The following is a 15,572-nucleotide window of genomic DNA, read 5'->3' on the forward strand; positions in this document are numbered from 1 at the left end:
GCTATGGGTGAACATGGCAACAAGCTAGCAACCAAAGTAGTCACAAGGAGGTTTTTGGTACAGCTTTGTGACCAATTTCACCAAGCTAGCAACTTCTTGTAACCACTTGCCAACCAGCTTTTCCCCTAACGACTGGTGGTTCCCAGCCTGTGTGACCAGGGCCTTGGCTAGCAAATAGTACCCTGAAAATTGCTAATATGCAATTTTTAAGAGAGGGTCCAGCTATTGTTTCCAGAATGTTTTTAAAGGGCCACAGCGGGCATAGGGGGTACAATGAAGTACAAGATGTGATGCCAAAGTCGTGGTAAATTATGGCCCATAATCAAATTTTAGAGTGGGCCAGTGCCTCCCTAGCTCCCCCCTTTAGCCCTGCCTCTGTTACCAAAACACTAGATCAATTAAACTGTTGATTTGGTGACTGTGCTAAATAGCAAGATCACCAAATTATTCAAGGTTTATCTTCAGGAGAACACATTAAATTTGAAGTTTAATTTCATGGTAAATGTGGAACTCATCATGGATCTAGAGAAAAGCTAAATGGCCTGTATGGCCTGTATTTGTATAGCGCTTTACTAGTCCCTAAGGACCCCAAAGCGCTTTACACAACCTGTCATCCACCCATTCACACACACATTCACACACTGGTGATGGCAAGCTACATTGTAGCCACAGCCACCCTGGGGCGCACTGACAGAGGCGAGGCTGCCGGACACTGGCGCCACCGGGCCCTCTGGCCCTAAGCGAATATATTCCACTAAGGCTAACCAAGCAATTGACCGACACTGTCACTCCTCATATCATATAATCCAGCCTTATCCTTTCAGATACACCAGATGAACAGATCCCACAAAATACTTCTTACTCTTTTTTTATCTTTCCTACTGCAACCAAGTGGAAGCATCTACTTAGAACTGTTGAATGTTCATGTTCATTGCACATCTCAAATCCAACATGTCAGCCATGCTTTCATGTTAAAATGAGATATTTGTCTTGTTTAACAGCGTCTTTTTGTTTTTGTTGGGTATTTGTTGCAGAGATTTATTGTCGCTGTTATATGTTCGAGCTATAACAATGAGGTGCTGCATGGTTTTAATCTCTGAACGTCACTGCTGAGGGATGCCGCACATAGATTTGGAGAGATGCCTTGTTACGCAACCCTCTCGTTCCACCAGACGATTTACAGCGGCGCTATGAGTGTGAGCATAAGTTGCGTGTCTGTGATATAGTGTCTTCGATGCAGAACAGGATCCATCCTCGCTCGCCTGTCGCTGCAGCTGCAGACATCGTTTTTCACATCAGACCTGCATGGCTGGCAGCGTGCCTGACACCCTCTCTCATGCCCTCCTTTCTCTCTGTCTCTCTCTCTCTGTCTTTCCTCCCTCATTTTCACCCTCCTCTCACATCCCTTTATATTTCTCTCCTCCCTCACTTACTTTACACAAACACACCGCACCTCCTTCATCTGAGTGTTGCAGAGATCTCGCCTGTCTGCCACCAACCTCCCTAAAAAAAAAGGTGGGGGCTGGTGGGTGACTGATGGCCCATTTTTGTGACATCATTGCTGCCACTCGCCTGCAGTCAGCATGCTCAAGACCGTGATGAGAACCAACTGCTGTGACCGTGAGAGCGTGTGTTTTCAAATTCTCTTCCCATTAGTCAGTGTGAGAGTCCAGCTGCGAGCTGCTGCACAGGAAACGGTTCTTAGCATGCTTTTTCATTCAGACAAAGAGAAGAGGAACATCCGCACACTGACTCACTCCTGCTATAATATGAAATGATGGCAAATAGTTTCTGGGTCATTTTTTTTTCTAGGAAGCTTTGTTTTGGTCTTCATAAGTACAGAAATACACACACACACACACACACACACACACACACACACACATAACACACACACACACACATAACACACACACACACACTAATCCAGGCATGATGCAACCCTCTAAGCAACTCTACGTCATCCTCAGTGACGTCCTCTGGGAGGGAGCAGGCCAGTCCATCACACTGAATACTAAAGGATAAAGTATTTGCTACAATAATTTCCATTACAATACAATGATGGCACAGCTGACATATATATACACTGTCCTGTTTAACTGCTTTGAACTACCACAGTGTTATTACAGTGATAGTTTAAGCTGATTTATGGGCCACCTCTGTCTGTCTGTTATGCAACAGTCCTCTGCCAGGGCCGGTAATTATAGAGGACTGTTCCAGCACTATGGAAAGTGTTACTCTGGTTTTTCTTGCTAATGTCTGTGTTGAGCCTTTTACTAATTATAGTGTTCTTTACTATACTCTTGCTGCTTTGAAACATTTAAGCCATGCTACTTTGGAAATAAATACCTGCCGCTTACTTCCTGTTGGAGCCAGCTTCCTGTGGGACCTTGAGGAACTGCAGTTCTTAGAGGAACTTGTGTTGGCTTCATTGTTAAGCTCCAAAGGTTGCCCCTGGGTTTCTACTGATTAGCTATTGACAAATCGTGACAAGCCTCTGCTCCATAGTAATGCATTAGAGCGGAGACAGTGTGAGAGTTAAAATGGAAAGAGAGTGCAAAGAGCAGGCCATTCTGACTGATACCAGGCAAGCCATGAACATTTGTTGAAACAGAAAGTTGGAGTAGCAAAGATGAGAATCTGGAAATTAGTTTGCCATGAAAGTCACTCATTTTTAGGTCTATTTTTGGTCTCCAGTTTTCAGAAAATTATTTTGCTTTTTAGCACCTAAATGGTCCGCTGTGACCAATAGCTAGCTGCTCATGTTTAAGACCTGGCAGGAGATGCTTTCATCTCCAGATAATACCTGAAAGACCTACTTTGAAGCATTTAGGGTCCAATTATTTAACATTTGCGCTTTGACTGCAACACGACTGTCAAGTGACACACGAGGAGTTTTGGTTGTTGTATAATGAAGCTCATTAACCATCAATGAGTCTGTGTATCCTTCTCTGGGTGACTAATACCCTGACAGGTGGTGCTCACACACGCTTTACTGTTACTTGATCTGTGTGTATCTCCCTTACACACACATGCACACAGAGCAAAAAGTCGATTGAGAAGGTAGGTAAGTGCGTGTGTGTAAAGTGGATAAAAGGTAAGTCTGACCAAATGAAAGAAGAAAAAGGAAACACTGTGCATAAAGGTCCTGTGAAATGAAAGAGGAGGTGGAGGGATGGATATATAGAGGCTTGCAAGTGCCGAACCAGTGACGTCAAGCTGTAAACTAAAGACTTAATCCTCTGTGAGCCTGACCAGCTCCTTGTTCTATCCTGACATCTAGTGGTCAAATCATAGAACAACACAGTCAGCCATTCAGAGGATGAGCTCCATCATTTGGTAAGTAATATAATGTATTGTTGTGTGTTGCTGTTTATTCAGGCAAAGCCTGGTGACCCAAATAACTTCCCGAGTGTCAACTAAGAAAAACAAATAAAATGATGACGCCTTATCCCACCGCAAAGTGGGAAGTAAAAACGAGATCATGGAGAAGGTCTATGAGAAAACCCTTTATGGCCATTACCTTACTAGAGTGTTTACATGGAGTGATTCGGTGGGTGGAGTATAGGTCAGCCATCATCCTCTCTGTTGTTGTTATAAACTAGCTCCAGGCTTTGCTCATGCTACAGTTGCTCTCTACTGTACCGTCATATGGAGCCAAGTACCACATTACACAGTTCAATGAGAGCTTATTTTTAGATCACTGTTTATGTAAAAATTGTGATCGTGACCTTTGAACTTTCATCACCTTGACACATAAGAATGGCAGCTGGAAAAAAAAATCTATGTGCGCTACTACAAACAACACCTGTAATCTTGATGTTTATGTCCACATTGAGACCTGAGCTTCTTAACAATATCTCCGTCCTCTCATCCGCAAACCAGTCATGACACATGGCTGCCACTCCCCGAGCCTGGTTCTGCTGGAGGATTCTTCCTGTTAAAAGGGAGTTTTTCGTTCCCACTGTCATTTGACTGCCGGAGATTTCTCTGTATTATTGTAGAGTCTTTACCTTACAATATAAACCATCTTGAGATGACTGCTGCTGTGATTGGTGCAATATAAATAATGTTGAATTGTACTGGAAATCAAATTTTCAGGTCATTTAATAAAATGACCTGTTGCCTTAAAGCTGCACTGATTGAACACTTTTATAATAAAAATGTGATTCATATGACATGAATGTTTCAAATTTCAAATTCAAATATTTCTTTCAGATTTTGATGATGACCAAATCTAAGCTAAACGGAGATTGAATAATGGACTTCCATGGTAGGGAATGGCAACTTCAAACGAATGCTTGTGTTTATCTGTCCTGCGTCAAAGTCAAACTCAGCTGGCGGATGCTGTACATGAGCTGATGGCTCAGCTGCCACCCTTCTATGCATCAACACAGCAAATCAAGCCTGCCAATGTTTGCTGTGCATCTGCAAGCTGCTTTGCAACCCACCTCCACCCCAGCTTCTCCTTTTTCATGCTTTTCATAAGACTTGTATTGCGGCAGTTGTGTAATTTCATGACACAGTTAAGTGGTGCAAATTCAAAACACACACAAAAGCATTTGCTTATGTATATTTGTTGCCTGAATAGCATCAAAAACGTTAGATAGCGTAGGTTAGATCACTAATAATAATAATAATAATAATAATAATACATTTTATATGAGGGCGCCTTTCAGAAACCCAAGGTCACCTTACAAAAAACACAATTAATAAAAGGAACAGTAGTCATAAAATAAGTTAAAATTACAAAACAGAGCGTGACAACAGATAAAATCAGCATTAAAGCGAATAAGCCAGTTTAAACAGATGTGTTTTGAGCTGTGTCTTAAATACGGAAAGGGAGTCAATATTTCTTAGTGCAGGAGGAAGAGAGTTCCAGAGCCGGGGAGTAGAGCGACTGAAAGCTCTGTTCCCCATAGTGATAAGGTGTGAGGATGGAACAGTAAGATGAATAGCAGATGATGATCTGAGAAGGCGGGAAACAGTGGTGATATGGAGCAGGTCACACAAATATGAAGGACCAGATTTATGGATACACTTGTATGTAAGAAGTAAGATTTTAAAATTTATCCTGGCTTCTACGGGCAACCAGTGAAGCTGCTGAAGAACTGGGGTAATATGAGCACTTAACGGAGTGCAAGTTATGACCTGAGCTGCAGAATTTTGAAGAAGTTGGAGTTTATGAAGGGACCTTTTAGGGAGACCAAATAGGAGGGAATTGCAGTAATCAATACGGGATGTAATAAGACTATGGACAAGGATGGCAGCAGCATGGGGGGTAAGGAAGGGATGGAGTCAGTTAATATTACGTAAATGGAAGTAAGCAGACCGGGTTATGTAATTAATGTGAGACTGGAATGAAAGAGTATTATCAAGTATGACACCCAAACTCTTAACCTGACGGGAGGGAAGGGTGGGAGAATTTTCAATGTTAATGGAAAAACTGTGGGATTTGGTTAAGATAGATGGTGTACCAACAAGTAAAACTTCAGTTTTATTACTGTTAAGTTTGAGGAAATTGGAGGAGAACCAGGATCTAATCTCAATAAGACAGTCTGAGAGGGAGGTAGGTGGGAGGGATGAATTGGGTTTAGAAGAAAGGTAGAGCTGGGTGTCATCGGCATAACAGTGAAAATTATAGTGATTATAGTGAACAGTGATAATTATATTTTCGGAATATATAACCAAGAGGAAGCATATAAATAATGAATAAAAGAGGCCCCAATACTGAACCCTGGGGCACACCAGCAGAAACAGGATAGAGAGTTGAAGAATGGGATTTAAGTTGGATAAACTGAGTGCGGTCTGAGAGATAGGAGGTAAACCAGGCAAGGGGGGTATGACTAGAAGGTGTTCTGCTGCCGTATTGCTAACTGCCAGTCAAGGAGCTGGTGTACTTTATTACATACCTAATGTAATAAAGTACACCTCATAATGAGTTCCTGCTTGAACTGGGCTTCATCATTTGTTTACAGCACAACAGGACTCCAGAGCTAGTCAGAAGGATGTTAACTATCAATGGCCAGTGGAAGCCTATATTCACTTACAATAGTATCATAAAGTGATGTAATTCAGCCCTTTTATTGGATTGTAAATTCTGTTTCACTGTTACATTTACATTTTGGTAACAGCATGAAGCCCGAGAGAGAAGGATAGAGAGGGTGAGAAGGAGAGAGAGCAGGATGAAGATAGCAAAAGTAGCAAAAGCTCAAAAAGAAACCGATAAGAACAGACATGCAGTCAAAGATCTGATATTGTGATATCCTGTGCTGATTCTATACACTAAGGGAGAGGTTGTATGAATTTCAAATTTAATGCAAAAGCAACTCTATTACCAGTTTGCCTTTTGTGCACGTATATGGAGTGTGAGTGTTTTTTGTTTGCTTGTTTATTGTTTTTTATGTCAGTACTAATAATTGTGCTATTTTAGTGGCTTACAGAAAAATGAAACTGAAAGAATGTTGTGCATGTTTCTCGTCTTATCTGCTTTACTACAAAACAACTGAGCCTTTGCCACAGGCTAGAGTGTGGCAAAGGCACTGTCCACCAGATTATAGCTGATCTGCTGCTATGTTGAGATGATGTACAGGTTCCTTCCTGTTAAAAGGCAGTTTTTCCTTCCCACTGTCGCCAAATGCTTGTTCATAGCAGATCTTTTGATTGTTGGAGTTTTCTCTGTATTATTGTAGAGTCTTTACCTTACAATATTTAAAGTTCCTTGGGTGTTTTAGCGCTATAAAAACCAGAATTGAATTAAAAGAACTCTTAAATTGCCACACACAGGTCTGTTATAATGCGTTTTGTATGTGATAACAGAAGCAAATCTTTTAATGAGATTATTTTCATATTTACTTCAGTAAAATTATGATGAGTAAACTTTATTTACATTTATTCAAAGAAAGCCTAAAGTTTAAAATAAACACATATTAAAGCACTCTGGGGATGCTGTAAATGGAACCCTGACTTTTGGGGCAGGTAAATATACCTTCCAACTTCAGTGCATTGCATTTAAACTCTTAGTTTTCCAGTAATGTGGAGGAACACTGCTTAGCTGGAATAGTTACAGCAAGCCATTGCTTTTAGCCTCTGTTTCCATCTTCTAACATCTCTTATGATCACACTGTTCCTTTCAGCATATGACCTGCACATGCTCCAAGCTAGTGGCATTTGCATGGATTACGGACGTTTGGATCCTCATTTGTTTGTGCACACTGTTTACTTCATTTCAGCGGAGCTATCAGCCATGCTGACGTTTGTGCAAAGCTGCTATGAGCCCTCTGAGGTGAGAATGGACAGATGATGAAAATATTTCCATCTGATGAGTCTTTTTTTTTAAACATTCAGAAAGTGGACTAATTCTTTTTACAGAAGAAATGTTTGTCTTCAAGCAGCTCTCCCCGATCTCTGAGAAAAGTCAGAAGGGGAAGTCTGGAACCTAACCTTGCCACAGGCTGGCTTGAATTTGGATTAGGATCGTGGGTTTGAGCTGCGTTCTCTGTGGATTTTCTTTTGTTTTTACACCTCCATCGGTTTGAGGACTATATATTCAGGTCTCTGTCCCAGGATGGAGAATCTAATCCTGGACATGGTGTCTGATCAGAATTTAGTGGAGCTTCCAAACATGGAGCCAGATGCAGGCGAGATGCAAAAGCCAGAGGAGGAGCAGCAGGACGAGGCTGACCCTGATCCCCAACCTGAATCCAGCCAGGAGACAATGGAGACGAGAAGCGGCCCTCCACCGCTGGCTGTCATTGAGTTCCGCATCCAGCAGCTTCAGAACCGCCGTTTCCTCCTGCAGAAGATGAGGGAATTTACCAAAAAGTCAGAGCAAAAGATGGACAACGCTCCAAAGCAAAGTGAGTCAGATTAAAAAAACCCGACAGCTGGTGGTTGTTCCTATAAAAGGAAACCATTGTTAGGGTGCATGTTGACATATATTCATCAGCAGTTGACTTAAACAGCAACTTTACTTCATACACAAAAAGCGAAGAATCTAAAACTAGTGTGGCTGTAACTTACAGCCGATTCTGTGACTTGTGTTAGCTCATAAAACAAGCAATCTAATGCAGTAATCACTGAGTTAATGGACCAAGCAGCTTACTGTGCGTCAGTTTAACCTTTGGGGTACTTTGTGTGATGTCATCAGCAAACATCGAGGATGACGATGACAGCGAAGACGAGCTGGAGACCATTCAGAAAGAGCTGAATGTGCTGCTGCTTAAAAAGGAGGAGCTGTCGAAAGAGGAAGAGACTGCCACACCCACAGAAAATGGAGGTACGCTTAATTTCCACACTTTCTCATCTCACCTTTTTTGTTTTTGTTTTTTATTTAAAGCACCCTGAAATCAAATTTGAATATTAATGATCAAGAAACTGACACCACAGCCTGTTGCTTGTCATTGTTGCCACTTTCAGTCATTATGGAAATGTACTGTTTATAAGGCTGGGAAACGTTTCCTCACTTGGATGACTGACGAAACGTCTCTCCCAGTGAAAACATTCGTTCCAGATGAACAGAATCAACTTTTTTGGGAGGCAGCCTTTAGCAATTTTTTTAAAATCCAATGTTATTTGCACAAAATCACAACAACTTTTGCCTGTCATAAGTTTGTGCTCCAGGTGAGGCTCGAACTCACAACCTCGGCATCACTCTGCAGGTTACTGTCTTATAAGTACCGCGCGCTGACCGATTGCGCCACTGGAGCTCCTTGGACATTGGCTGCTTTTTCATTCATTTTTAGCCCAGTCCTTTTATTTGACCATTTCTATAAGAAAGAAGTCACTTAAAACTAACACATCAAACATTCAAGTATAAAAAGACACCTAACTATAACAGACAACTTAGTACAGAACCAATTCAAAACAGGTTCTTTAGGGACTTTGTTACTAGTACATAAGTCATTCCTATTACTTTACTTGAATCTGCAGAAAATAACAAAAAGCTTGGGCTATCTCTTATGGTGTGCAGTGTGCATTTAAAAGATTTGAAACAACTGGAGATGTTTGACAAAAGAAGATGTGGCATGGGTAAAAACTATCCACAGGAAATGAACGGTAACTGGAAGAAACAGAAAAGAATTCGAGCCTGAGAAATAGATTTGACCCTTCACTTGATCAGAAAAAGAAGGGAAACAGGGAGAAAAGGCTGAGATATGGCAAATTACACAAGGACTGGTCTGGAAATGAAAGCTATTGGGTGTTTTGGAGTGATGAATCTTTGAAGTCATCATAAATATTATTGAAGCAGCTTAGGATCATCTTGACAGAAAACAGAACAAAGAAGAGCTTTGAATTTCCTTCAAGAAACCTGGAGAACTATTCCTGAAGACTACTTTAAAAAAATGAAATGAAAGCTGCTTAGAAGAAGGCTGTGCTGAAGAATAAAGGCACTCATACCAAAGACTGACTTTCAAGCTCATTAAAATGAGCTCGCCATACTCTGTTTTTGCCTCATATACATGGTTATTTGCATGTTTCAGTAAATCATTGCTTTAATTTCCCATTTTCCTTGCAAAATATAAAGAAATGAGTGGTGGCTCAAGACTTTTACACAGTATATTCAGAATTCCTTACATATTTATATCTTCAAAATTGGGTAACTCACAGGAAGCGAGAGGCACACAGATGTGTAATTAGTACTGAAAACCACAGATGAAAAATGTTGGATTAAACTGTCCCTTTAGAAACGACCGCCCCTCCCCAAGCCTGGTTCTGCTGGACGTTTCTTCCTCTTAAAAAGGAGTTTTTTCTTCCCACTTTCATCAAAGTTCCTGCTCATAGAGGGTCATATGATTATTTTCTTTGTGTTATTTTAGGATCTTTTAGACTTGAGGCAGCTGTTGTTGTGATTGGGCACCATATAAACAAAACTAAATTGAATGGATTTGAAAGTATGAAAACTTTCATACTGTTACCAGTTTAGAGAAGAAAATTATATTCTTTTCCCTTTCTGTGTCCGTCTGTGTTTAATATATAATGATACACTGTCAGATTTTCATATTAAACATATTAAAATAATCAGTGAAAGTGATGTAAAGGTAATCTGAAATGGAGATAATGGCATTTTAGGGGAGGGGCTTCATAGAGTAATGCGTTCATGGCTGAAGTGAAATAGACAGAATGAGATTTTTTTTTTTAAACATGGCCCATTTAAAGCTAAAGTTTGAACTGCTTTTGTTTTATTCTTTTTTAATCACCAAGTTCATCAAGCAGACCCCAGTTTTTATAAAAATGAAACACCCTGGGGAGGGATCTACACGCTGCCGCCTGCAGAGGTGACCCAGGAGGAGAGCATAGAACCCGAAGAACCTGAAGAACCTGTAGAAACTGAACCTGAAGTAGAAACACCAGAAGATGACATCGCTCCAGGTGTGTTACACTTTTCCTCTAGGACACAAACTAGTGTTTATATATGTCGACACTTGATTCCCTCTTTCTTTGAATATTGTGTAACTTTTTGGACAAATAATGCTGCAGTGAAATATTTCCTTGTATACTGAATGCATCTGTGTACTAGCTGTATGAACACGCTGACACCTGCATTTGAATAAACCAGGGGGTTGTTTTGGTTTTTAGTTACGCTCATTCCAGTTTTTCTCTCTTTTTGTCTCTTTCCCCGGCCAAGTTGAAACTCTGTGCAGAGACGCCGGGCTCACCCAGTGTCCGACCTGCAAAGAGCTCATCATCACACAAACCCAAAGGAAAGTGGGCGAGACAGCTTGGTTAGCGTGCTGCTTGTGCTCCATGTTAGGGTACGTCTTCTACCTGACCAGGATGATGTCAAAAAATTCATTTGTTAAGAACGCATGCACATGATACAAGGCACACTGTAGCACTAACTAATAGCACCAAAAACAGTCGCCTCAGATTGATCTGTGACCTTTCCTTCTCTTTGTAACAGCTGTGTTGGCGGCTGCTGTATAATCCCTTTCTGCATGAAAAACTTCAAGGACGTTCTTCACCAGTGTCCACACTGTCAGTCCACAATACACACCTTCAAGCCATTCTGACAACAAGATTACTGGAGTAACAACAATACAATCCTCACTTCCTGCACTTGAGAGACTTTTCCTTTTCCTGCGTCTTGGAGCTGCTTGGGTCGAAACAGCCTTTGCTGCCCTGCAGTATTGCTCTCAAACTTTGACCTGCGAGCTGGAATAATATGGGACTGTGCACAACACCTGGAGAACTTTAGAACTTTGTTTTTTGGCATTGATGCTACATCTGTACTGTCCAAAGACTCAGGATAGCAGAGCTGCTGTAAATAGTTCCTCTACCTGGGAAAATCTGCTCATAATTCAGTGAGATATAGCTAAAGGAAATATGTGTTTGCTGCACAGTTATCTGCTTATTCTATCTTCCAGTAAGCAGATGCAAATAGTAACATTCAAATATTACTCCCTTCAACAGTTTGACTGCTTCATGTTTGTTCATCTTAGCCAGAAATAACTTTGAGCAAACTCAAATCTAGGATCAAGATTTTCATGCTGCTATTTTTAGATCAATTATCTGACCGGTTTCCTTGATGAAGTGTATTTGTTGTACATACAGTTCTGTACAGATGCAAATGATTCACGCAGTGCCACAACAGCTTCACAAAATGCTGTTTGCTATGAGATAATCACTCTAACTCAGTGACTGAATGATCTCCTGTTACATCAGGCACTTGGTGATAGTAGGGAGGAAGAACTCTCTTTATTGTGAAAAAGTATTTTCTCTCTTCCTGATTTCTTTTCTTTTTTCACATATTTGTCATACAAGTAAATTTTAATAGTAGTCAAAAATAACCAGAATTATTACAAAATGCACATTTTTTATGATTTCATTCAAAAAGGGGAAAGGGCTAACCCAACCAGGCTGGCACAATGTAAAAAACTGATTGCCCCCCAGTTTTTAAATCATGAATTAATTACATTTTTAGCAGATTTCAGTTTGTCTAGCTACACTGGAGGGCAGCACGGTGGCACAGTGGTTAGCGCTGTTGCCACACAGCAAGAAGTCTTTCTATGTGCAGTTTGCATGTTCTCCCACCGTCCAAAGACAGGCAGTTTGTGGGGATAGGTTAATTGATTAGTCTATATTGTCCATAGGTGTGAATGTGAGAGCGAATGGTTGTCTGTGTCTCTATGTGTTAGCCCTGTGACAGACTGGTGACCTGTCCAGGGTGTACCCTGCCTCTCGCCCTATGACAGCTGGGATAGGCTCCAGCACCCCCCGCGACCCTGAAAAGGATAAGCAGAAGCGAATGGATGGATGGATAGCTACACTGGATCACCACTGGAAAAGTGGTGAACCTTCCAAGGAGGTTCATGATTGAACCATAAGAAAGAGACTGAGCAAAATTGGAATCCACTGCTGAGCAAAACGGAAAAAAAAGGCTTCATCAAACGTTTTGATGATCCCCAAGACTTTTGATGAAAAATTCTCTGGCTTGATGAGACAGGATTGGAGTCCCATTACATCTGACGTAAAACCATCACGGCATTTCATAAACCACCAAACCAACAGTCAAACACTGAGGTGTTGTGTGATGGTCCGGGGCTGCTTTGCTGCTTTGGGACCTGGATGACTTGCTGTAAGTGACGGAACCATGAATTCTGCTCCCAGGAGAATATCCCTCCATTAGTTTGTGCCCTGAAGCCTAAGCAGACTTGGTTTATGCAGCAGGACAATCGTAAATAAACCAGTAAGTCCACCTCTGAATGGCTCCAATTACTAGTAAGAACTCAAATCCAACTGACAGACTTTGTAATGATCATAAAGAGGATATTAATGTTCAAAAAATTTCAAATATGGCTGAATAACAACAACTGTTCAAAGAAGAGTAGGCCAAAATTCCTCCACAGCGATGTGAAAGATTCATTACTAGTGATTACAAACGCTTTACTGCAGTTCTTGGTGCCAAGGGTGGCACAACCAGTCATTAGGTTTAGAGGTAATACTTTTTCACACAGGGCCAGGTAGGTTTGGATAACTTTTTATACCTTAATAAATTAAATAATCTTCTAAAAACTGAACTTTCTATTTAGTTGGGTTATCTTCCTTGGATATTAAAATCTGTTTTTATGATCTGGAGCATGAAGTGTGCGAAATATACAAAAAAATTAAGATATCAGGAAGTAAAAATACTTTTTATTGACGACACTATATACAATACTGTATATTGACGAAGCTGACCATCCGTGTGCATGTTCATAATTGTCTTGAACAGATACACCTGTTCAACTGCTTGTTAAGATATAGGAGATTTAATCGGCCAATCACATTGCAGAAACCCAATTAATTTAGCCCAGGGGTCGGCAACCCTGGGCGCGCAAAGGGTTTTTTTTTTTTTTAAACATTTCATTATAAACAATGAAAGATGGTGGATTGGCCAGGTGCTGGCAGATGTGTAAAAATGACTCAGTTGTTTGGTGGTGGCTATGGCGGAGCTTCCACAGAGGCCAGCAGGTGGATGAGGGAAAGGGGAGGCAGGAGGAGGAGTATCAGGTGAACTGAACTTCAGGTAAGAAGTTATGACCTGCAGTCTATCTGGGTCAGATATAAACCAAGTTTAGGCGTACTAGCTAGCATGATGGAGTTTATATACAGCCCGGGTGGGTGCTTTGATGTTACTGATAGTGAACTTTATTTTATTCATAAGGTTAGTTAGTAGAGTTGCCAACTGCCCCTTAAAAAAACAGAATCATCCCGCATTCAGAGAAAATATGAGGCGTTTGGTATTGAGCTGAGAAGGGTATAGTTTGTCCCGTATTTCAGCTACAATGAAAAAGACACAAAGCTGGATTTATTCTGTGTCTTTGCTGCACAGCTGCTTCTTCTTCTCTCATTCTCTCCCCCTCCCTCTCCTGTTGCTACTTCAATCATGAAACTGATCAATGATCAGCTGATCGGCTTTTCTCTCTTGTTTGTTTATCGCCCACTTTGCGCCAGAAAGAGGAAACCAGTGGATGTCGCGCTTAACAACAGCAGCACGTTTAAGCTTGATCAGCTGTTGTTAGAATTTATTTAATATTAATTTCTAGTATCAGCTGATGTTTGCTGGAGCCACAGCTGTAAAAGCTGCTGGTCATGATATTGGTTTGGATATGTGGTGAGAGGGAAACATGAAGATGAAACCAGGAGATGTCCTTACTGAATCATCAGAGCTGAACAGGTGATGGAGAAACAGGTTTACCTTTTAGGTGACATGAAGAGTTGAAGGGAAGTTATGAACTGTTTCTGAGAGACAAATAACACCAGCATCCTTTTCTAAGTAGCTGACAGCTGGTAACTGTGCAGGGGCGGGTCTAGCAAAGTTTTGCCAGGGGGGCAGGTAGGGCATTAACAGGGAAAGGGGGGCACAAAGAAATACTTTTCTTTGTTATTCTCATTTAAAATGTCTCGCTTTTAATAAATAATTATCTGAATCTTACAACCAAAGTTTTTATCTGACGTAAAATGTATAGAAATCATACATATACCAACAAGACTGTACATCACTGTCACCACGGCGTTTGTTTTTATTCAAAGGCTTTATGGCTTTAATACCTGGTGGGCCGGTCTTTAGTCAAAATGCCCGGGCTGTTTTTTTGTCCCAGTCCAGCCCTGGGCACGACACGCAGTGAGTTAATCTGAGAGGGTGCATTAAAAAATAAATGGCCGGGCCAGCGATGCACATCACAAATTAGCTCGCATAGACACATTAGTTGTGCCACTTCTTGATGACGCTATCTTAGCTAATAACCCCAACTACCAGATTCAACTTGTAACTGGCTAAAAATAACTCGCCTACCGGTGAGAGGGATGTTGTTAGCTGTCAGTTTTTTCAAGCGATGTTGAAATTTCCACATTCCAACACTTCAAAAGCTGCAGGAGCTGTCCTCTCAGCGCAGCATCAGCACCACGGAAATACACGGATACATCTGTAGACTCGAGACAGAATGCATTTTCGGGACTTTCAGGTGTATGGACCAATGTTTTATTTTCTGATCAAACCAGAAAGCTTTAATGAGCAGCTGGGTTTGTCTCGCATTAACTGGCTGGACACAGAGGACATCGAAATGCAGCTGATTGAACTGAAAAGCTCGAGTCTGTGGGGGTCAAAGTTTGCAGAACTACAGACGCAGCTGGTGCATAGCTGTGCGTGTTCATGGAGCTTGTATTTTCACCTGATGGACATCACTACCTGACAAGTTTAACTGTCTTCAGAACATTGCAGAGGCCTTATTGACAGTACTTGGCTCTACATATCTGTGTGAGCAGATTTTCTCTCACATGAGCGTCCTCAGGTAGCCGTCTGAATGCTGGACACTTGGAGACTTGTGTGAGTGGGAGACCAGAGATCAGATTAACATGTGTATTAACAAACATGCCATGTTGGCTCAGTTTATTTTTCTTTATCATTGTTGTGAGGAGACCATAGATAGCATTTGCATTTTCTGTTGTACAGTTCATTTGCTGTTATGGATAAAAAGTGTCTTTTTTTGTTTGTTTCAAAATAGCTGACAACTATTCGCTGATAACTGCCAACATCTGCGAACAAATATAATTCTATAAAGTTCTTCTATATAGTGTGTAACTGTTAATAT

At 41.1% G+C, this 15,572-nt stretch overlaps 1 protein-coding gene and 1 non-coding gene across 2 annotated transcripts; one reads left to right on the forward strand and one right to left on the reverse strand.

The window, feature by feature from the left end:
• The first annotated feature begins 5,454 nt into the window (after positions 1 to 5,454).
• Positions 5,455 to 15,544, forward strand: LOC146381954 (uncharacterized). Its single transcript, XM_084938167.1, has 5 exons — positions 5,455 to 7,859; positions 8,150 to 8,278; positions 10,204 to 10,371; positions 10,628 to 10,754; positions 10,904 to 15,544. Exons 1-5 carry the CDS (start codon positions 7,568 to 7,570, stop codon positions 11,010 to 11,012), a joined length of 825 nt encoding a protein of 274 aa, XP_084794293.1. The 5' UTR covers positions 5,455 to 7,567; the 3' UTR covers positions 11,013 to 15,544.
• trnai-uau (transfer RNA isoleucine (anticodon UAU)) lies at positions 8,615 to 8,708 on the reverse strand. Its single transcript has 2 exons — positions 8,671 to 8,708; positions 8,615 to 8,650 (listed from the first exon to the last, which is right to left on the reverse strand). It is a non-coding gene; the product is annotated as a tRNA-Ile (tRNA).
• Positions 15,545 to 15,572: the final 28 nt, after the last annotated feature.

Source organism: Perissodus microlepis, chromosome 8, assembly GCF_051167445.1.
Source record: "Perissodus microlepis isolate ML-2025 ecotype Zambia chromosome 8, ASM5116744v1, whole genome shotgun sequence".
In the NCBI taxonomy this organism is placed as follows: domain Eukaryota; kingdom Metazoa; phylum Chordata; class Actinopteri; order Cichliformes; family Cichlidae; genus Perissodus; species Perissodus microlepis.

Coding starts and splice junctions, on each gene's coding strand:
- LOC146381954 (XM_084938167.1), top strand. CDS start 7,568: ATGGAGAATCTAATCCTGGACATGGTGTCTGATCAGAATTTAGTGGAG. Junction 7,860..8,149: donor GGACAACGCTCCAAAGCAAA/GTGAGTCAGATT, acceptor TGATGTCATCAG/CAAACATCGAGGATGACGAT. Junction 10,372..10,627: donor AGAAGATGACATCGCTCCAG/GTGTGTTACACT, acceptor TCCCCGGCCAAG/TTGAAACTCTGTGCAGAGAC.